Source organism: Rhineura floridana, chromosome 2 (genome assembly GCF_030035675.1).
Source record: "Rhineura floridana isolate rRhiFlo1 chromosome 2, rRhiFlo1.hap2, whole genome shotgun sequence".
In the NCBI taxonomy this organism is placed as follows: domain Eukaryota; kingdom Metazoa; phylum Chordata; class Lepidosauria; order Squamata; family Rhineuridae; genus Rhineura; species Rhineura floridana.
The window spans coordinates 183,946,334-183,970,029 of record NC_084481.1 but is presented as its reverse complement, the minus strand read 5'-3'; the positions used below and the strand labels follow the sequence as shown (position 1 = coordinate 183,970,029).

The 23,696-nt window shown below is 42.1% G+C and overlaps 1 protein-coding gene across 1 annotated transcript in view; it reads right to left on the bottom strand.

Annotated features, from left to right (window-relative positions):
* LOC133377466 (A-kinase anchor protein 6-like) overlaps nucleotides 1-22,805 on the bottom strand; it is a 282,604-nt gene extending 259,799 nt beyond the window's left edge. Inside the window, exons 1-3 of the mRNA XM_061611610.1 lie at nucleotides 22,713-22,805; nucleotides 7,139-7,405; nucleotides 1,398-3,209 (exon numbers count right to left, since the gene is read on the bottom strand). Coding sequence (XP_061467594.1) covers nucleotides 1,398-3,059 — 1,662 coding nt within the window. The 5' untranslated portion in view covers nucleotides 3,060-3,209; nucleotides 7,139-7,405; nucleotides 22,713-22,805. The remainder of the gene's footprint in view (nucleotides 1-1,397; nucleotides 3,210-7,138; nucleotides 7,406-22,712) is intronic.
* Between the last annotated feature and the right edge of the window lie 891 nt (nucleotides 22,806-23,696).

Sequence of the window (23,696 nt, the reverse complement as noted above, 5' to 3'; positions counted from 1 at the left end):
TGTTGTTATGGACATTTGGTTGGCTGCTAGTTATTGGGGCAGGAAGGAAATTTTAACTTACTCCCTGATTGCCAGCTTAATAATAGCTATGTGGTATACAGATGTGTAGTGCTACCAGGTCCCTTTATTTTATTTTTTTTGGAGCCAGCCCCCTCCTGGGTCCCTCTGTCTCCAGCGCTACAGTCAATCAGCAATCACAGTGAATCCCCTTTCATGCTGATTGGCTCCCACTGTCTGTTGTGGAAGGACAGAGTCATAAGGAGAGGAAGCGAGGACGACAACAGTGTGAGACAGGGACATTTATGGAGAGAAGAGGTATTTATTTAATTATTTAGACAGAGGTTCCCAAACTGTGGCCCATGCCTCCTTTGTCCCTTGGGTTTACTTTTTTTAAAGAAAGAACTGTGCTGGGGCTACCTGGAGAGGGAAGGGGAGGGATATCACTGCAAGCTCAGGCTGCCAGCCAGCCAGCAGCAAGCACCTCCTTAAAAGGTTTTGAGGAGACTGGGGCTTGCTTTTTTTTTTTAGTTGCTGAGGGAAGTATGGAGAAGTGGGAGGCACAATCCAGTGGGAAATTCTCCTCTGCAAAGAATAATGGATCAGGCAGATCACTGGTAACATTGCACCTGTGCAGCAGGCATTACAACGCATGCTAACTATTCAGATGTGGGTGTAGAGCAGGACACAGATGGCAGTTTTCAGCATACAGGAATACCCTGCTTAACATTGCTTCACTTAACCTTGCCTCACTATAACGTACATGCTCCATATGTCCCCATACCCCGCTTAACGTTTGTGCGCTTCGCAATAACGTAATTTTATTGGCATGACGCTGCTGCCATCGAGTGGTGATTGCGTGCAGTACAAGTGAAGACAATTGCTTCAGTTAAAGTAGATTTTCACTTAAAGTATACTCTCCGGTCCCATTGCGAACGTTAAAGTGGGGTATGCCTGTACTTACTTGAAAGTAAGAGCAAAAGAGTTCTGCTGAATTGGACTGCCACAGGGCTATCTAGCCCAGCATCTAGCAGTGACTTCAGACTGACCATGGCCAGGAAGCACACAAGCAAGGCCTGTAGGTGATAACCTTCCCCCATTATTATACCAAATTGTTATTATACCCCATGTTTTATTCCAGATTGGTCCATCTAGCTCAGTACTGTCTGCACTGAGTGGCAGTGGTTCTTCTGAGTTCCAAGCAGGGGACATCCCCAGCCCTACCTGTGGACGCTGGAGATTGAACCTAACACCTTCTGCATGCAAAGCAGATGCTCTTCTACTTGATTCTTGCTTTGGCCCTTCTTGATTCTTGCCCTCCCCTCCCCAACCATTGTTTCCAGATGCAGGAAAAATATCAACGAAATTATAAAGATGTAAACTGTTAATTTCTTCCTTACCTCCATTTTTTCCCATATAATTTCATAATTATCCTGGTGTTGTATATCTTGCATCAGCTGCTGAATTAAAGCTGATTTATTTGTGGTAGATACATTGTTTTTATCAGAGGGCTGAGTCACTGATGGTTTGCGTGGCCTGTCTTCTAGGTATTTTTTAATGCTTGATGAGGATGTGCAAAGCTCTTCATCTGAAAGAATGTCACTTAGAGGCCCTGATTCAATGCTGTCACCTACTGAGGATATTATGTCACTTGAAGAGCTGGGCGAAACTCTACCTAACCTTTTGTGCTTCTTTTTGATCTGATATGTCGGGTAAATCTCAGAGTCTGAGTTCATTTCTGAGAGTTCCCAGTCATCAATGTTTTGAATGATCTCTGCTTGAGGTTTCTGAGGGAGTAGCTTAGTCAGATTTTCTAATTTTAAAGCTAATACTTCAGTCTGTTTGAGGTGCGATGGAAGTGCTAAGTATTCATCGGAACCATACCAAGCCTCAACAAGTTTGCCATCTGTATTAACACAACTTGAAGATAAGTGGGTCTTTTTGCCCTTATTTCTTGGAAAAACTGGAGATGAGGACACCGCAGACTCTGAGCCAGCCAAAGAGCTGCTCACTTGGATATGAGCCGGCGAATCAGAATGATCTCTTTCACTGCAATACTGGCCATTCTGTTCTTGCTGTTTACAAAGATCAGAAGATGCGGAGGTTGAATCACTTTCTGTTGCTTCTATGGACTGCAAGCTGCCAAAAGGAATTCCATTTCGCAAAGCAGTGAGGCCTCTTTTGTCCACCTGATTTGTTGAAGTAGCATTTGATACAATTCCAGATATTCTGCATGATGCCACCTCTTCGGGAATGTCATGTGACTTTTTGCATCTCAGTTTCTCCCTTCTATTGTCATCACTGGATGTACTCAGAGCCATGGAATTTTCCTTCAAGTGATTTTGAGTTGTGTAGTTGAGATTCTGATGACTTATACTGTGTAAACAATCACACGACTGGCTGATGGAAGAGGGACAGTTATTGTATGCCATTTGTAAAGCCAGACAAAGCTTGGATCTGTCTGGTGGATCTAACAGTGATGGTGTGCTCCTACTTATTTCTGTCTTAAACATCAGAGAGATCTGATTTTTTATATCATTGACCACCATGTCCGTTCTAAATATGTCTTCTTTTAGAAACAAGCCTCGTTTGGGCAAGGTGGGTTGTGTGGGAGAATCCTCACTGTAGTCAAAGCAGTCTCTTATTGATCTTTTGGGAGTTGAGTTTTCACAGTGAGGATGATGTTTGCTTTTTGCACCATCAGAGGGCAATGGACTCAGTTCCTGTTTTACTAATTCAAATACAGTCTTGCCATCAACTGATTCTATAGAATCCTCTGTGCAAGATGATTTACAAAGAGGCAAGTTCCCAGAAACATGAGAGAGTGAAAGTTCATTGGATACAGTTGATGAAGCTTTGTAACTTTGGCCTTCTTCCTGGTGGTTGGTTGACAGGGGTAAATGGATGTCTTTTCCATGAATGGGTTCATTACATTTGGAAGTAATTGAATCAGTTGCTACTGCCAGTAATCCCACACTTCTGATAAGCTCTGGAAAATCTTTTTCCATTTCACTGCAGTTCCAGGACTCAAATGGTTTGACTTTAGCCTGACCAGAGGTCATATCACCAAGAGCACCAAGCAAGTCCTCACTAGGGCTGTAGTCAGACAGTTCAAATGCAGTAATTCCACAATCCAGTGACAAGTAATTTTGAGAACATTTGATAGTTAGCTGTCCTGAGTCATCCACTTCCGTTAAAGAGTCAAGGCGGTCCTGTGACAAAACAGAAATAGGGAACGCTTTTAGTGCTCTCTCTTTCTCTCTCTGTCTCTCTCAAAACACACTAAACATTAAAAATACCAGAATCAGGGGCAGCTTTCTTCTCTAATATTTAGAAAAACAACATTACCAAACGTTACAGAAAATAATGTTGCTAGATCACTTTGCAAAGTACAAATTTGATAAATTTGTCTTCAAATGAGAACCAAAGTGAATTTCTGCCCCATCCCTAAAGGGTAAAATAATATACAGATCTCTAAAGATTCATGCTGGCACATTTATTTAAAATAACAGGGATAACACTGTTATGAAATAATGACATGAGTAACACTGCTTGGGATGTTAAACTGGCAGAAAGGTCAGTGCACCCATACCTAAGCAAATCAATGGGTGCAGCAAGCATTACCATCACGGCACTATTAAACTTTTAATGATATTATGATGCCAAATACATGAAAACATGATTAATTTGATCAGAACTCCACTTTTGCAAGAAGACCTTGCTTCTGACTCCTTGAATCTTATCTGTCTTTTCTGGAACTTGACCTTTGGCCTGGCCCTGACCATGTCTCTGCTTCTGTCCCCTGGGCTTCCCTTGTTCTTAGTGTCCAACAACTGGAACAGAAGACGGCTGCTGAGGCCCGATGCAGGACATGGAATAAAAAGGCAGGACATACACAAGAAGCCAACTGTTCAGCTACCAAGTCAGAGCCAGACAGCATGTTATGTTTTCCACAAAGGTGCCATGTTTAATTACTTACCATGTGGATCCCAGATATCGCATAGTAATTCTCCATAACATCTTGTTCTTCATGATCATCAGGGATGTGGAGAAGGGATGGGGAGATTTGCAGCATGATATCCCTAATCTACATAGTGAGGACTTCTAAACACTGTGGCAAGAAGAGAGATCAGACACCGTTCACTTGACCAGGACCAGCTTACTCGTGGGCTGCAGCCCTAGCAATAGCCTCCAGCCAAGGGAATCATTGCCACTTAGGCAGAGGAGGGGCAAGGCAGCAGCAATATCGGGGTTGTGACGGTGCTCAGCGGAGCCAATATAGTGCTCCTCCCAATGTCCCTAACCTGCTGCCATCTTGTTCCTACTTCTCCTAATAACTGATAGTGATGCATCTGCTAGGAGGCTATTACTATGGCTTCAGCCCTCCAGGGAAGCCATTCCTGCACTTGACTAACATTATGTGTGCTCTGGCCCTGGGTGTATAGTTAATTTAAAAATCTCCCACAACAAGCCCTTTATGGCCAAATGCAGCCTCTCAGGTAAAACTCTGCCCAGGCACCCAGGAACAAGAGTGCGGCAGCTTCAGTACCACATCATGCAAACTCTTGGAAGAAAGATGCCTTGATAAACAAAGGCAACTGGCCAGAGATTTGTAGGGACTAGGCCCAGAATCTTCACAACTGGCTTTAACACAGAATGTAATGACTCAGAAAAATGAGCATTCATGTCAAATCTTGGAAATAAGTTTGTGGATTTGGGGACATAATTGGCATGGAAGATGAACTTCTGTCCATCTGTGAAGGTTCATTTTCACAATGCTGGCCTAGTCTAGAGGTACTCCCTGGCAAACTATTTCTTTAGAACACACACACTGATAAAGTGGCATGCGAGTCAAAACTAGATCTGAAGAAGCAGTAGGCAAAAGGTAGGTGTAGACAGGAAATAGAGCTGGGAGAGGAAAGGAGTGGGCCTCTGCCTGTCTCTTGGTCTCAATTTCAGAACCACCCACTCTCTTCAGATCAACTTCAGTGAGAAACCATTGATATTTTTATCATCTTCACCAAGTCTTTGCAAGTAAACTTGTTTAAAATTATTAGTTAGCAGCAACAGAAACAAAAAGCAACAATGTGGTAGTATTAATAGATTGAATGTTAAGCATCATAACTAGCCATGCCATGGATAAGCTTACTATGCAATGGGCTTGTGCAAATCATGGATGAACAGAGTTTGTAAAAACAACTTGGCCTTCACATTCGTGCAAGCATCCTATGCTCACAGTTTCTATGAAGTAGAACCAGACTCTTGTTTGTTGTGAGTAAATGAACTATGCAATGGCAGATCTAAAGATGAGTCTCAACTTGTAAACTTTTTTGCCTGGAGACTAGATTTAAATTCAGATTTGGGAATCTGAACAAAATACATCTTTAATGTTGTCTAAGGATTTGATCTTGTCAAACCACAACATCCTTCTGTTCTGTTCCATGCTAGGGAAAATCAAAATCTCTTACTGCAGCCTTAGGTAGTTAACAACTGGACTTGCCCACATTCTATGTTTGCAGTAAGACATTCGGTTAAGTTGGGAGCAGACAAGGAAAGTATATCTTTCAGAAGCAGATTTTAGAATTCCCTGGTTAAGAGGCCAGAAAGGGCTTTGGATCAGAGAAAGGGAGACTGTAGCCCTTCAGATGTTATTGGATTCAAGCTTCAAGTTCCCAACAACATCTGGAGGGCCACAGATTAGATCACTGTTCTTCAACCTTGGGTCCCCAGGTGTTGTTGGACTACAACTCCCATCATCCTTGGCCATTGGCTAAGCTGGTTAGGGATGATGGAAACTGTAGTCCAACAACATTTGAAAACCCAAGGTTGAAGAACAGTGGGTTAGATGATACTCACATTATTCTTATTAAAGACTTTTTATAGCAGCTTTGGTGGTAGTCTCTTCTGTTTTCTGCACACATCACCCCAGCCGGCACTATACAAGGGTCATAGGAATGTAGGAAGCTGCCTTATACAGAATCAGACCATTGGTCCATCTAGCTCCAGGATTTCCAACAGGATTTCCCAGTCCTGCTTGGAGATGCCAGGAGTTAAATCTGGGACCTTCTGTATGCAAAGCAGTTGCTCTACCACTGAGCTAATTTAAACATTGCCACGAAGAACCCACCAAGAAGCATTGCTTTAATTCCCATTGGCACCCTGAAGCCCTTGTAGAACTGTGTCAGTCATAGCCAGTACAAAACCAGGTGTCTAGCATGATATCTAAAAAGCTGCTTTACCTGGCAGCATTTCCATGCCAACGATCCAGAGTCCAGGAAAAAGTCACACTACACTGACATAGTGTCTGCATGTGTAAAGGCTGGTTGGTGGGGGAAAGAGCCTTTTAAATGTTATGCCCACTGGAGTGGAGTTCTTCTGTGGCCCTGGGCTTTTTGTCAGTCTCCACACTGCAGTTATCATGTTTAAACTGGCCCTGAAACAGTAACTTCCATGGCGTGCTTCCAAGTTGCTTTTGATCAGTGTAATGCCAAACATCATAGTGTTGAGTAGGCAGGGATCAGTTATGCTTGACCCTAAGCACTCCATAAATTAAGCATATCTTTTGATAGGATTGGAATGCAAAATGGATGTGCAAAACACACTCCATTTTGATCACACTGATTTAATGAGATTTATGACACATTTTTAGGATTGCAGGAGAATCCTGCCTATAACGCATGCACATCTGTACAGTCATGGGGAAAATGTTAATTGCAGATTTAAAAGGTTCTTTCAGTAGTGTTGTTCATGTGAACCTATAACTTTCCATTAAAGAAATGATTCATGCATCCACTCTCTGTGCTAATCACAGAATGTAAATAATCCACATGTGCTATGGGACTTTGCCACTTGGGTTACATACAGGCTTTTGCCTTTAGCTCTACATTCATTCGGTTTTATCTTTGGCACAGCAGCTTCCAAGCAAACATGACAGACCCACACTTTATTTTACCTAATTCAGTCATTCTGAATTACTTACTGCATCACCCTAAAAACTGATTGACAACTCTGGGCAGACAATAGCTTGAATTTCCTGAACTAAGCATGTTTTGTAGTAGCAGCAGAAGTAACTAGATTCCTTTAAATGAGCTTGAATGTGCGAACACAACTAAGGATTAGAAATAAAAAAGTAAATTCTTACATTGACTTGCCATACCTCCTTTGTTTCCTCTGAAAAGGCTTGTAGAATATCAGTTTGCCTAGTGTAATTCCCATTGGCATCCTGCAGTCCCTGTAGAATTCTCTCTCGCAGAACCAGGACAGAAACTCGAAGCTGGTGCCAAAGAAGTTGCACTGTGTGGATGTCAACAATCACATTGACAGAGTAAGACAGAAGCTTCAGGGAAAATTCAGTTTCCAGAAGAGCATGGATTTGTTCAACGTGATCAGAGATATCTTCACATATATCCTGTAAGAAAGGAGAGGAATAGAATATTAACCAAGGTTGTACAATAATCTGATTCTACACTGTTAATTACATTTTTGACTTTCATAATCCAGAGCAGTGGTTCCTAAACTCCTTCCCCTCCCAGACCACTTGAAAACTGCTGATGGTCTTGGTGGGTCACTTAATGATTTTTCTGCCTGTTATAGCAATTTTAATGTGCTGTGCTAGATGCTGTATGATATTTAATTATATTTTGTATCTTCTTTTATTTCTTACATTGTATTTTATTGTTACAATTTGCATTCCATAGAATTCCAACTGTAATACAATATAAGAAATAAAAGAAACAATAAAAATACAATTAAAAATTAACGTGAATATTTAAGGTAGACATGTTCCAGACTACCCGAACTAATCTCGCGGACCGCTGGTGGTCCATGAACCACAGTTTGAAACTCCTGATCTAGAGAGATTATGTGTAAGGTACACATAAGGACTTGTGCATCTGCACTGATGGGCTTTTCTGCTGGCAGCAGCAGTTTATGCCCCACACTTCATCAGAGACCACTTTTGATGTTCCTGCAAACTTCTGGACAGTTGCTGTCTTTGGCATTGAGAAAGCATTTTCCTACAGGTTATATTGGTAAGTGACTCTTGGGGAAGGGTGGTGTCTTCCCTCACAGCATACAGTCTGGCTCACTTGCTTGTGTTGACCTGCAGACACCTTTTGCTGTGTAACTGAACTCTGTAGCATATTATGAAGAGGCAGGGAACTGTTTTCAGCTGGAGGGCCACATTCCCTTCTGGGCAATTTTCTAGAGGTCATATCCCAGTGGCTGGTTACAGAGGCAGAGCAATGAATGTGAATTTTACCTTTGCACAGCAGGGTAGTTTCTGCACACACTCACACACCTCTCTATCTTCCATCCAGGCAGGTAAGAGGCATTATTAGAGTTTAAGGACAAATTGCAGCCAAAGAAAAGCAAAGAGGGTGCAAAGCAGGACCAGTAAGGGGTGTGGCCTGGGGAGAGGAGCTATGGCTGAGGAGAGTCCCGGGGGCTACATAGAAAGGTCTGGGGGCAGCATTTGGCCCCAGGCCTGAGTTCCCCTAATCCTGATCCACAGCAAGCTGGTATATACTTGGTCCTGGCAGGAACTAATTTTGTTCCCCTAGGACTCTGTGACATCCTACACTTAATGCTGGCTGTGGTGGGTTATATGAACCACCACCATCACTTTAGCTATATGGCACCAGTCTTCCAATGGATGCACTTGTATCCATGATGCACTTCAAACCATAGCCTAGAGGTTCCATTTGAAATAAAGGGTGGAATTCAATGCTAGTCCTACTCAGAGTAGACCCATTGAAGTTAATGGACATGACTAACTACAGTGGGTCTACACTGAGCAGGACTTAGTTGAATACCACCCAATATTTTCCTACATATCTCACAGCCTATTTTGTCTAACAGACAACTCACCTCATTGAAGTCCAAAATTAGACACTGGTCAGACCTGTGCAAATGTTTTAATTCATGCAAATACAGTCCCAGGCACATTGTGGTTGTGCTGCTATTTCTGCTCCTCTTTTTGCCGTGAAAGACAACTTAAGTGTGTAAAATGCAGGCTAACAGTGAAATGAAAGTTAGGGGTTCATTTCTATCCTATGCATTTTTTTCCTCTCGGGAAAAATAGTGTTTTGTGTTAACTAACTTGTATGTGTGTGTGTGTGTGTATGTGTGGGGATTAATTTGGCAATTGCCTTGACATTACTTTAGAATTATATAAACATCTTCAGGTGACAATATCATAAAAAGGCCTGTCCCAATAACACTAACAGGTGCTGCTGGTTGTAAGTTTCACTGTCTCATGTTCATGGCAGATGTCTACTGGTGTTATATATTAACACAACAATTGACAGCCTCGGCCTGCCTCCTCAATGACTTCTTGGATTGCTTCAAGGGTATGTCAAATATCTAAAATATCACCCAACACCAAGTGTGTATTTTTAAGGATGAAAAGAGGAAAGGGGGGAGGCAAAACCTCTGTGATGATTCCCATGCAATGTTTAATGGCTGAGCATTTAGGTGCAAAGGACAGTCTATTTTAAATGCAAAGAAAGCCTTAGTAACTCCAGGAATCAACCAACCAACCAATGCTAATGTTTTATCTCAGTCGCACCTGGAATCTAACTATAGGGTTAATCTCAGAAATATCAGAACATTCTACATATAATCTCATGAATCCCAGACACTACATTTAAAACAAGAGTTAACCAACAATTGTCATTGCTACAATAATTTCTTTATGAATGGGTCTTTTGAGTCCTGAAAACACCCAGCCTCAACATTTCTTTCTATAAAAGAAAAACAATATTTAAGGGCATCTTGCAGAACCCATTTTCAGTTCCAAGGGTCTGCAAAGGTAGCTCTCATCATCATCATAAAACAATTTTAAAACAATCATTAAAAAAATTTTTAAAAAGTGAAATGATGAAAAGTATGACCAGAGCGCAAGACCTAATATCAAGAGCGACAGAAGATCATCTTTAAATCTACCTCAAATCCACCTTGGTGGGGGGAGCTTTAACATTTGTTTGTTTATTTATTTATTATTCGACTGCTGTTATGTAATGCCAGGTCTGTGGCTCAGAAAACCTCACTCATTCATGATATGATCTTGGATGGGCGGGCAGACCTGGCATGCATTACGGAAACTTGGTTGGACGAAGCCTCTGCTCCCATTCTTGAGGCCATGTGTCCACCAGGTTTCCGTTATGCACAGCAGCCGAGGGTAGGAAGGCAGGGAGGGGGCGTGGCAGTCATCTACCGAGAGTCCTTGGTTTTTGCCAGACCTCCTCTCCATAGGACTCAATTTGTTGATTGTATGTACTGGAGGTTGGGCCCGAAGGGCAGTTTAGGGATCCTGCTGGTGTACCGCCCACCCCGCTGCACAGCAGACTCCCTGGCTGAGGTGCTGGAGGTGGTCTCGGCTGTACGGGCATTGTCCCCAGAATTGTTAGTGCTGGGTGACTTTAACGTGCATGCCGAGGCCACTCTCACTGGAGCCCCTCGGGATTTCCTGGAAACCATGGCTTCCTGGGAACTGCACCTTAGTAATACTGGGCCCACCCATGTAGCCGGTCATGCTCTCAACCTTGTATTTGTCCTGGGAGAGGAGAGAAGTGGTCTGAAGTTGGGAGTGGTTCATTCCACCCCTGTGTCATGGTCAGATCACTACCTGGTAAACATGGACTTCTCGATGCCATGCCCCCTCCGCAGGGGTGAAGGACCTATTAGAATGGTCCGCCCCAGGCGCCTGATGGATCCGGATGGATTCCTGACTGCGCTAGGGGAATTGGAACCTGCTGAAGGTCGCCTGGTCGAAACCCTGTTGAAGGAGTGGAATGATGGGATCACCAGGGCATTAGACCGGGTGGCTCCGTAACGTCCTCTCCCCCTGAATAGAACTCAGCTAGCACCATGGTATACACCACGGTTGCGTAGTTTGAGACAGGAGGTGAGACGACTCACAGGACTAGAGCGCCGGTGGCAGAAATCTCGCTCCGAAGATGTCCAGACACAGGTTAGAGCAGCAGTAGCTGCCTACCAAGTGGCAATAAAGGCAGGAAAGAAGGCTTTCTTTGCTGCCTCTATTGCGTCTGCGGAGTGCTGTCCCAGGAGGCTGTTCCAGGTGGTCCGAAGCCTGGTCGGTCCAGTTGCTCAGGAACCCTTGGAACAGTCAAAGGCCTCCTGTGATATATTAGCAAAGCACTTCGCTGACAAAATCAAACACTTACGGAGCTCGATCCCGTGCACCGTGGATACAGTGGATGAACCAGAGTTGGCCAGTTGCATGCCGGTAAGTTGGGATTGGTTTCAGCTTCTCCCTTCTGAGGATGTGGACAAGGTGCTTTCATCTGTGAAGCCTACCACTTGTCTAACTGATCCTTGCCCATCGTGGCTCCTTATGAGCTGCAGAGAGAAATTGGGCAAGAGGATCAAGGCGGTGGTAAATGCTTCCTTGAAAGAGGGTGTGATGCCATCAGCCTTCAAGGAGGCAATTGTAAAGCCCATCCTGAAGAAGCCCTCCTTGGATCCCCAAGTTTTCAATAACTTCCGCCCAATTTCGAACCTACCATTTTTGGGCAAGGTCATTGAGCGAGTGGTGGCCAACCAGTTGTCAACACACTTGGATGAAACGGATTACTTGGATCCATACCAATCGGGTTTCAGGACTGGTCACGGAACTGAAACAGCCTTGGTCGCTCTGGTAGATGATTTGAGGAGGGCATTAGATAGGGGAGAATTCACCTTTCTTGTCCTCCTCGATCTCTCAGCGGCTTTTGATACTGTCGACCACGGTATCCTTTTACATCGCCTGGAGTGATTGGGAATTGGAGGCACTGTATTACAGTGGTTCTGTTCCTTTCTCTCTGATAGGTACCAACAAGTAGCATTGGGGGAGGAGGTTTCAGACCCTTGGCCTCTCAACTGTGGTGTGCCACAGGGCTCTATCCTCTCTCCCATGCTATTTAATATTTATATGAAGCCGCTGGGGACAATCATCAGGAGATTTGGGCTGCAGTGTCACCAATATGCAGATGACACTCAGCTCTATCTTTCATTTAAATCTTCACCAGAGTTGGCTGTGGAGACCTTGTCCAAGTGCCTGGAATCCATGAGTGGATGGATGGGAAGGAACAAGCTGAAGCTGAACCCCGATAAGACCAAGGTGCTACTTGTGGGGGACAAAAGAAGGTTGGGAGATGTTGACCTGAAGTTCAATGGGGTGAGTTTACCCCTGAAGGACCAGGTCCGCAGCCTTGGGGTTGTACTTGACTCCAGGCTGTCCATGGAGGCTCAGATTTCGGCGGTGAGCCGGGCAGCCTGGTATCAACTACACCTCATACGAAGGCTGCAACCCTACCTTCCTGCTCATCAGCTCCCCCTGGCAGTACACGCCCTGGTCACCTCTCGTTTGGACTACTGTAATGCGCTCTACGTGGGGTTACCCTTGAAAACGGTCCGGAAATTACAACTTATACAAAATGCGGCGGCTCGACTACTTACGAATAGTCGCCGCCGGGATCACATCACACCAGTGTTGTTCGATCTACACTGGCTTCCAGTTGTTTTCTGGGCCCAATTCAAGGTGTTGGTATTAACCTTTAAATCCCTATACGGTCTCGGCCCAGTTTATCTTACGGAGCGCCTTCAACACCACCAATTATGCCGCCTGACAAGATCAGCCACTCAAGGCCTTCTCTCAATCCCGCCAACAAAAACAGCTAGATTGGCGGGTACAAGAGAGAGGGCATTCTCAGTGGCGGCCCCCACTCTCTGGAACTCCCTCCCACAAGATCTCTGGCACGCTTCTTCCCTAAATGTATTCCGTAAAGCCTTAAAGACCTGGCTCTTTCAACAGGCCTTTGGGATCTCCGGGGAGGGTTAATTACTGTGACTGAAATGCCTCCTACCCTGTTTTAATATTGTTGCTGCTGTATTATTCTCATACTGTTTTTTATTGTATTATTGTATTTTATCTCATTGTGTTTTAACTGTTTTGTACGTCGCCTAGAGTGGCCTTTGGCCAGATAGGCGACACAGAAATTAAATTTATTTATTATTATTATTATTATTATTATTATTATTATTATTATTATTATTATTATTATTATTATTATTATTATTATTATTATTATTATTTATATCCTGCCCTTCCTCCCAGCAGGAGCCCAGTAATTCCACTACTAATGTTGTGGATTATGATACACTAAGGAACAGGAGGACACATGTTCTCTAAACAGTGAGATGTTCCAGAGCAGGATGACCCAGATCTGGCTTCCTTCAGATGGAAACAGTACAGCAGAGCTGCCTTCTCAACACTGGCAGCACTGCTGCTTCCCTGAAGGTAGCTAGGGCAGGGCAGTGACAAGGTGGGAGTTGCCAGCAGTATGGCACTCCTGCTGGTACACCCATGCAGCCCGAGTCTCACTGCTACCCTACCCCAGCCTCATCTAGGGAAGCAGCAGCGATGCTTCCTGGAGTCAGGAAGACAGTTCCCCAGCTCCACCCCACATGTACATGCCACTATTGGAAATAGGATCATGGTGTATGGGTTCAAAAACTCAACCTCTGCCTCTTTCTGTCTTGTCTCATTCTCCAATTGCTGTGTCTCTCTCACTGACCACGTTTGGATGCAACATGAAGCTGCAAGCCGTAAATGTGTCAAGTGCTTCCCCATTGCTGCCCCCTGCCACCAGGAAAACAAACAGACAAACCATGGAGCACACACTAGATCCACACTAGAACCTTGACTGGGAAACATGCACAAACCTTTGCTTCAGATCAGGTCAAAGCACAAGCTCATACATAAACTAATTTGTTTATGGGTTGGAAATGTATTCAGGAGTGGCCACTATCCCTGAAGCTGATTCTATGGTCCTTTTCACACACAGTTCTGGCTTACATAATCCTAGTTAGAGGAAGAAGGAGGTGTGTTACCCCAAGGAGATCTCTGTATCACTTTCATTGAGTAAATATCAACCACCCTGTAACTTCCCCAGCTAAGACTTAAACAGATATTCTAGCCCCCTTAACTCTTTATTTATTTATTAAATTTATATTCCACCTTTTCTCCCAAAGGGAACCCAGGGTAGCATACAGATAAGAGAGCACTAAAACATATTTAAAACAAAACACCTTACAAACATCTTAAAAAACAATTCCAACACAGATACAGACTGTGAAAACATAACTACTGAAAAGGCTTGTTGAAAGAGGAACTATTCACCAGTCACCTTCACAGCAGTCAGATAGTAAAGGATTATGTTAAATTAATCCTATAAAAACAAGTTATTTGTTAAAATTATGTTTTGTTTTTAAGCTGGCATTGACACCAAGACATTCCACACAAGAACTGAAAATTATATCACATGTTCCACCCACAGCCAGAAAAAAAATCCCTGTTTAATACAAACCCATATTGGAATGACTGCTGCGTAAATAGGCACATGTGTGTGCTTTGCAAAATAGAGCTCTTCTTTGGTTATACGAAGCACTTTGTAGACTTGCCTAAATCAAAACCTTAAGTCAGGCACATATATATGAAACCATGTGCTTTTGTGTTGAGCCGGGCAGCTTGGTATCAACTACACCTCATACGAAGGCTGCAACCCTACCTTCCTGTTCATCAGCTCCCACTGGTGGTACACGCCCTGGTCACCTCTCGTTTGGATTACTGTAATGCGCTCTACGTGGGGTTACCCTTGAAAACGGTCCGGAAATTACAACTTATACAAAATGCGGCGGCTCGACTACTTACGAATAGTCGCCGCCGGGATCACATCACACCAGTGTTGTTCGATCTACACTGGCTTCCAGTTGTTTTCCGAGCCCAATTCAAGGTGTTGGTATTAACCTTTAAATCCCTATATGGTTTCGGCCCAGTTTATCTTACGGAGCGCCTTCAACACCACCAATTATGCCGCCCAACAAGATCGGCCACACAGGGCCTTCTCTCAATCCTGCCGACAAAAACAGCTAGATTGGCGGGTACTAGAGAGAGGGCATTCTCAGTGGTGGCCCCCTCCCTCTGGAACTCCCTCCCACAAGATCTCCGGCACGCCTCTTCCCTAAATGTATTTCGAAAAGCCTTAAAGACCTGGCTCTTTCAACAGGCCTTCGGGATCTCCGGGGAGGGTTAATTGCTATGATTGTAATGCCTCCTACCCTGTTTTAATATTGTTGTTGCTGCTGTATTGCTTTTATATTGTTTTTATACTGTATTACTGCATTTTACCATATTGTGTTTTAACGATTTTGTACGTCGCCTAGAGTGGCCATTGGCCAGATAGGCGACACAGAAATTAAATTTATTATTATTATTATTATTATTGAGTTGATAGGGTGTAGAGAAGCATCTCTGAGCATGGAATTTCCCATGTAAAGGCTGCATCTATACAAGACCAACTGTCCATTTAACTATGCCCAGAGGACAGCTGATCCAATAATTTACAGCTGCTACTATCTGTCACCTAAAGTCAAAGCCCTTCACGTTAACTACAAAGAAAATCTAGTATAAACACTGCTGCAAACAAGAGTCTGCACACTGACAACGCAATCTTAAGTATGTTTGCTGGGAAGCAAGGCTCAGTGAAATCAATGGGATTCACTCTCAGCTAAGTAGGAATGCAGCCAGAAATTTCTAGGGTCTGCTTGACCCTAGCTTTTTCTAACAAGGTTTAAACAGAAATGCTGGTAGTGTTGTTCCTAGAGATAGATACGACACCACTGAGACATATGTGAAATCTAGTGGGAGATGAAAGATTCCAGTGCGCCACAGTTAACAACAGTGACAGAAGCAAATGTATTTTAGTTTATGTTCTTTGATCTTGTGGTAACCCCCCTCCAAGAAATAAGCCCTTACTCATTGCATATGACAAGCTTACATGCAAAACAAATTCATGGTTTAAGAGTGTGTCTGCATTGTTGAACTTTATGTTAATAATATTATAAATTCCTCTAGGGATTGAAATTCCAAACTAAACTTGGAAGCAACATAAAATGTTTTTAAAAATATACTTTTTATGTTCAGATGGAGTTAGAACCCTACAATATTGTTGATTTATTGACCCAGAGAGAAAGAATTATTAGAACTACAGCTCCAATCCTCCCCTGCTGGAATAGTGGACAGACTAAGATGGTCCACCCCCAGAGACTAATGAAATCCACTGGATTCTTGAATGCCCTGGGGGAGTTCCCAATAGATAGAGCAGGTGACTCTGCTGAAGCCCTTGTCATGCTGTGGAACAATGAGACATGCTGGGCTCTTAACACGGTTGCTCCAGCATTGTGGAGCCTGGTTTGCACCTTGGTAAACCAGCGAACAAAGGACAATAAAATAGGCTGGACGACGGCTAGACTGCAAGTGGCAAAAGATGTGCTGTGAGGCTGATCAGGCACGAATAAAACATAGCTGTGCCTACTGTGTGGTGGTGAGGGCAGTGTGGTGGTGAGGGCAGCTCTTTCATATTGTCAGACGTTTGTTGACATCAACTCCAAGAAATTGAGTTTTAGTCCCTTCAAAGGCCCACTGTGAATTGTTTGCAAAGCACTTCGAGGGGAAGTTGCTCACCTCAATAGCAATCCTGATGCCCCATCCACAACTCCTGTAGTCCCCAGTGAGGTGTCCAGTGCAACATCTGCTGTAACTTCTTGGGATCAGTTTCAGTTGATGAGGCCTGGTGTGTCCTCTTAACCCTTGTCCTTCTTGGCTTATTAAAGCTTGCCAAGGGGGTATGACTGAGTGGATCCAGGATGTGGTCAATGCATCTTTGTGGGAGGGAGCAATCCCAAATGCCCTGAAAGAGGTGGTGATCCGAATGTTCCTGAAAAAGCCCACCCTGGACCCATTGTTTTGTGACAACTACCACCCAGTCTTAAATACCCCCTTAGAGAAGGTGATTGAGAGGGTTGAGGCTCAGCAATTGCAAGTACTCTTGAATGAAACACATTATCTTGACCATTCCATTCTGGGTTCAGGCCTGGTTATAGGACTGAATCGTCCTTGATCGCCCTCATGGATGACCTTTATCAGGAAAAGGACAGGGGGAGTGTGACTTGTTACTCTTACCTGATCCCTCAACAGCTTTTGATACTATTGAACATGGTATCCTTCTGAGCTGACTTAGTGAGATGGGTACTGGAGGCACTGTTTTACAGTGGTTCCAATCCTACCTCCAGGGTCGTTTTCAGAGAATAGCATTGGGTGATTGTCTTTTGGTCCCCTGGCAGTTATGCCGTGGGGTGCTGCAGGGTACAATCTTGTCCCCCATGCTGTTTAACATCTATATGAAGCCCTTGGGAGCAGCCATCAGGAGATTTGGGGCAAGGTGTCAGCAGTACGCTGATGATACCCAGCTCTATTTCTCTGTAACATCTGAATCAGGGGAGGCCGTGCAAGCCCTGGACCATTGCCTGGACTCAGTAGTAGGCTGGATGGGGGCCAACAAATTGAGTCTGAGTCCTAGAAAGATGGAGGCATTGTGGGTTGGTGGTTCCCAAGTTCAGATAATTGCTTGCTTTGGATGGGGTTGCACTCCCTCTGAAAGAGCAGGTTCATAGCCTGGGAGCGCTTCAGAATCCATCCTTGTCACTAGAGGCCCAGGTGACCTCTGTGGCTAGGAGTGCCTTTTACCAGCTTCGGCTGGTAAGATAGCTGTGGTTGTTTCTGGACTGGGATAGCCTGACCACTGTTGTCTATGCCCTAGTAACCTCCAGGCTGGATTACTGTAATGAGCTCTATGTGGGGCTACCCTTGAGGTTGGTCCGGAAGCTACAGCTGGTGCAAAATGTGGTGGGGCAAGTGCTCACTGGGGCAGGGTATCGCCAACATGTCACCTGCTGTTGAAACAATTGCACTGGCTGCCCATTTGCTACCGGACCAAGTTCAAGGTTCCAGTTTTGGTGTACAAAACCATATACAGCTTGGGACCAGGATACCTGAAAGAAGTCTTATCCTTTATATACCCAGTCGATCACTGCGCTCTGCAGCAGAGGGCCTCTTGCAAATACCATCTTATTATAAAATATGTTTTGTTTTAATATATTTTAAAGTCTGTTTTTCAGAAGATTTATATATATACATATATATATATATATACATATATATATATATATACATATATATATATATACACACACACACACATATATATATATATACATATATATATATATATACATATATATATACACACACACACATATATATACATATATATATATATACATATATATATACACATATATATATATATACATATACATATATATATACATTATATATATATATATATATATATAAATGCCACCACAAATGGGGATAGTGCCATTTCTGTACAATAAGTGACAGATTCCTTGAAGGGAATAACAATAGTAATTATTGGCATTTCTATAGCAATTTCTGAATGTTCAAAACAGTTCACAAACATTATGTCAATAATCCTTATAACAGCCCAGTAAAGTAGGACAGTGTTATTATTCCCCCATTGCAAATGGGGGGCTGAAGCCAATACTTTTTTCCCAAGACAAATCATTGTATGGAGATGGTGGTGGAATTCAGGATCATGCCCACTAACCTTCCATGTGTTCATCTGTTCCTGTGCATAGAGCTTAAACACATACACACACAAGCAATATACACATAGGAGGGACTTCCCTAGCTCAGCCTCTTAGTCATGACATTACACATGTTCTTGTCCTTCCTTCTGCCATCATGAACATATGGCAAAACTGTGGAAGCCAGCCACTAGATATTAAAAACTGGGATGACAAACAGATTTGGTGTGCACGAACAAGTCATGAACACTATAATAAAAAGAGCCATCTTCCCCTGATGGGAAGATAAAACACTAAATGTCATTCATGTAGCATGCGTTGGTCAAAGAACATGCCTGAAGCATGCAAGGGAGGAGGTGTACCATAAAAATGCCTGAAGTAACTGATGCTACTTTCCATTTCTGCCAAAGTGCTGGTATTACCATTTGCAATGAATTTGCACTTGTTTGCTGTTCAGTATAATCACACTTCCCCCAAACAAACATCAAGAATCCTTGGTGTGCTGGTCAAATTGTTGTTGTTTAAATTTATTAATTGGTTTTCTTCACAAAAGTGAACCCAAAGCGACTTACGATCAATAAAAAGATAACCAATAAAAAAATAAAACAACAAAAAATAAACAACACAATACATAAATGTTTGGCTGTGGAACAGCCCATCCCCTAAAAGATGCAACAACATCAAGCCCTGCAAAAACATGCCAAATTAAGAGCCAAATGCCTGGGAATTATCAATAGTTTTGTAAGAAATATTTTTCACACTCACATCTTATAGTAATACAATATTAACATGAAATATCAAATTAAAAGGCAAAACCTATATGAAACATTAGCTTTCGTTTTGTCTGGGTGGCCAGATTGAACCAATCCAAAGATTCTGGCTTGGTGATCAAGAGAAAAGCTCTATTCTCCATTCATAGAACCCACACAAAGAGAACGGAGCAATGGGACATGCTGATGGCCCCACTGCTGATGTTCTGCATGGCAATCCCACTCACCCTGGTGACAGCCATGCGTTGGTGCAGACATCTGCATAGGAAATGTCTACATGTGAGCAGCAGGTTCTGTGTTTTGCTATACTACATTATGCTATGGAGAATGCCTGAAGTTGTTGTTGTTGTTATGTGCCTTCAAGTTGACTATGACTTATGGCGACCCTATGAATCAGTGACCTCCAAGAGCATCTGTCATAAAGCACCCTGTTCAGATCTTGTAAGTTCAGGTCTGTGGCTTCCTTTATGGAATCAATCCATCTCTTGTCTGGTCATCCTCTTTTTCTACTCTCTTCTGTTTTTCCCAGCATTGTTGTCTTTTCTAGTGAATCATGTTTTCTCATGTGTCCAAAGTATGATAACCTCAGTTTCATCATTTTAGCTTCTAGTGATAGTTCTGGTTTAATTTGTTCCAACACCCAATTATTTGTCTTTTTCGCAGTCCATGGTATCCGCAAAGCTCTCCTCCAACATCAGTTATGTTCAAGTAAATCATATAAGCAAATGGGTATGCCTATTATACTATGAAGCTATCCATTGGCACACAAAGAACTATCTGTATTTATCAGCATTACTAAAGCTGATTTAGTAATTAACAGTGCAATCTTAACCATGTCTACTCAGATGTAAGTCCTATGAATTCAATGGGCTTTAAGCTAAGATAATTATAGAGAACAAATATATTTGCTATTCAGGTATGATCATGAGGTATGTGGCATAAAAATAACAAACTGTGAGAAGCTTTTAAGTGTTTATTCCATAGTTGGTCTGTTACTGTTAGTTTCAAAAGGAGAAACTCACATGCAGTTGGGTAGGCGGTCTACTACTAAATCCAATAGAACTAGATAAGAATTCCCCTGGATGTCAGCTGCCCCTAGAGGAAACATGCCAAGTTGGTGGAATGAGAGATATTTCCGGGTGAGGCAACTATGGCCCTTGAAATAATGAGGTTTCAAGTAACAAACAGAAAATAAAATCCTACTCAATTTCTTTAAAATATAGCCACACTGATAAAGAGCAAACTATTCTTATAAATTGTAAGCACCAGATGTTGACAGTGTTCAAACCAATATGAATTTAAATGTGAAGGGTAGTGAATGTTTTTCAGCATATTGAGTTATACATGATGCTACTGTATAGTCTTTAGAATGTATCACACCCTATCCTTACTATATTTTTAAGATCACCTATGGCCATGGAAAAGACAAACAGATTTTTAATGTACATTCTTCTATATTCCATTAATATTGCATTTTAAAATCTCAGAATCACTGTAATGTCTATTTTCTGGATTTTTTTCTAGACCAGCACTAGTTTTCCTCTCAAGTTACAAAATTAGGAAGAGTCCTTTTTATTCACTTTTTGTAACCAGAGAATGATGCACCTCTGCACCCAACCCTTTGACACAAGATGTAAATTTTTATGATGCATCCTTTTTTGGGTGATGTTTGTGATTGTAAGCTGTTTTAAATGGTTTTTAAAGGATGTGTTTAAAACTGTTGTAACCTGCCCTGGAACCTGAGGGTGAAGGGTGGATAATTAATCATCATCATCATCATCATATCCATCACAAACATTATTTACTTCTGTGCAAAAATGCCTAGGAAGAAAGGATCTCATCAGACATATTCCAAATGGTACAATATGGAAAGGTAGCTATAGAATCATCTTCATTTCATGAGCAAAAGCCATCCCTTCTTAAACAAGCAAAGAAGATAGGAAGAAACTATGTTGACTAGTAAATGTTGCACACCTAAAGATACAATTGATTCTTCAAATACAAATTTCGCATTTCATGAAAAGTTTACACTAGTGCAAAGGGAAGCTTTCCCTGCAATGCAAATAACAAATTGTTGTAGGGGAAATGGGTAGGAAGAGAAAGAGTTAAACTTCTCTCCAGTTTCATGGTTCTGTGGCTGCTCAAGGCTTCCTTGTGGCTGCTATTTTTGTGCACATTAACATGCACATGAATTGCATGAATGCAATTAACACCATGTCTAGTTTGGCTCTAGAGTGTACAGGAATGCAGCTTTAGTTGTGTTAATGCATTTAATGAAAATCACGAAGAAGACAGAGGCAGCTAGCAAAGCTGTTGTCTTAGCTTGGTTGATTAAAAATGGTATACATACATGAAGCAAATTGCTAGCAGAGAAGGCATTGCTGCACAACCTGTAATACACACTATTATGGGGGATTAAACACAAAACCTAAGCATGCTGACATCAGATGGAAAACCTTTATGCCATCTCACCCCAAGATAAAATAAGGGTGTAAGTCAATGGAACACAGCCTCCTCCATACAATAGCCAAATCATTATATTAAATAAAACATTTTTACGTCCCTTCAATTTAGGGTGCCTCCACACTGTCACTATTTTGTGGGAGGGATTTAAGCACATACTAGAAATTTAGATTTGTGCATTTACAGTGGATTAAAGCAAACTGTCTCCCTAGCACAGGAAATTTACTTTTAAAAATGGACTTTTTGTGATTAGAAAAGTGGCAGGGAGATGCACTGAAACACATGGGATGAATGAATTATTAATGAGAAGATGTATAAACACCCCACAAGCAAATCAGAATGAATGGTCATTGTTGTATAGCTACCCCGCAAACAAATCTGAACACCTACTCAATAAAGCCCAGGCATAGTCTATTGCCCACAGATACTTGGAGTGAAAACTCACAAGAAATGTGTTGGATGTAAAGATCACAACTTTATACTGTGTCAGACCTTCTAAAGAATATTGTTACTTTTCAGATGTAAAAAGGGGGATTAAAAAGCCTATCAAAAACATGAAAGCCACGCTTGTATCTGAAAGCAACTATAAAATAAATATAGTGCTGTTACCTTTCCTCTACATATACATAATCACACAAATGATCAAAGAGCATGCCCAACAGTTGTTACAGAAGCTTGATATACGGGTTATTAAACCAGAAAAAGGCAAATGGGGGGAGAGAACTTTGCCTGGAACAAGATATTACTCTGAATATAGAATAATTAAGCACCTAGTCTTTCTTGACAAAAATTACAGCATGCAAAGGAATGAAGTGCACTCTTCCAAAAGTAAAAGTTCATTGGGATGAAACATGATCCCCCTTTTAAAAGATACAACACAAGAAAGCATTTGCAGAGGCTAAACTTTGAAATCTCAGATCTTTATCCAAAGCCCATGTTTTGTTAATTCTTTTCCACTACACCATGTCCTACCTTAATTGTTTTGAAAGGAGAATTTTCATTCAACCATTTAGCAGAAAATTCACCAGTCACCTGTTTTTTCTTCTTCTTCTTGGTCAAAGTAGTTATTTTGAGTTAGTAATTCAGGAAACATGCCAATATAAAATCCAGACAAGACAGATCCATTTTCAATTCTCAGGCAACTGCTTTTGCTTTGCAAGGAACAAATTCACAACAGAGCAAATGATTTAAAAAAATCTGTATGTGCACAAGGGTATTTCCCAGATTAAATGAAGGCTTGCTTTCTTCTCCTGAAGTTTCTGAGCTACAATAATGTTTTCTCTGACATACAGATCTTCGACTGGTAACTCACTAGACACTTGCTGCTTGAAACTAGTTGGGTTATTTTAGTCACTGACATAAGTTCCAGTAGAATGTTAGCTGTGCACCAAGACGGCAAAAGGAAATCTAATATAAGTCGGTCACTTGGTTACACTGCAAAGCTGATAATAAAGTTTCAAATTTGGATATATTTATGGTCCCATAAGTACTTCACTTATTCTCTCCCATCTCCCACCTCCAATAATTTGATTTAGACTGCAGTCCTATGCACGCTTACTTGGGAGTAAGCCTCATTGAATTCAGTGGGACTTATTTCTGAGTAAATACGCATAAACTTGTGCTGTTACGCTGCAATCCTAAGCACCTTGGGGTAGAGCCCTCTTGAAAACCAGGGGATTTGCATGAAAGCAAACTTGGCTAGAACTGGGCTACAAGTGTTTAAAAATTGCACTGATATTAAGTAAAGCCTGTAGACTTGAGTTTAGAATGTATTTCAGGACACAATAGATCATAAGATCGAAACAGTTTGTTAACAGCAGATTTGACTTCCCTAATGCAGTGACTCAGAAGATACCAAGCAAATATTAAATGGACACTTTTGACTGCTGGCCTTCTTTGCAGCACTATACAATACTGTGCTGAATTCTGAAAGGGATAGAAGTAGAAGTTACATAT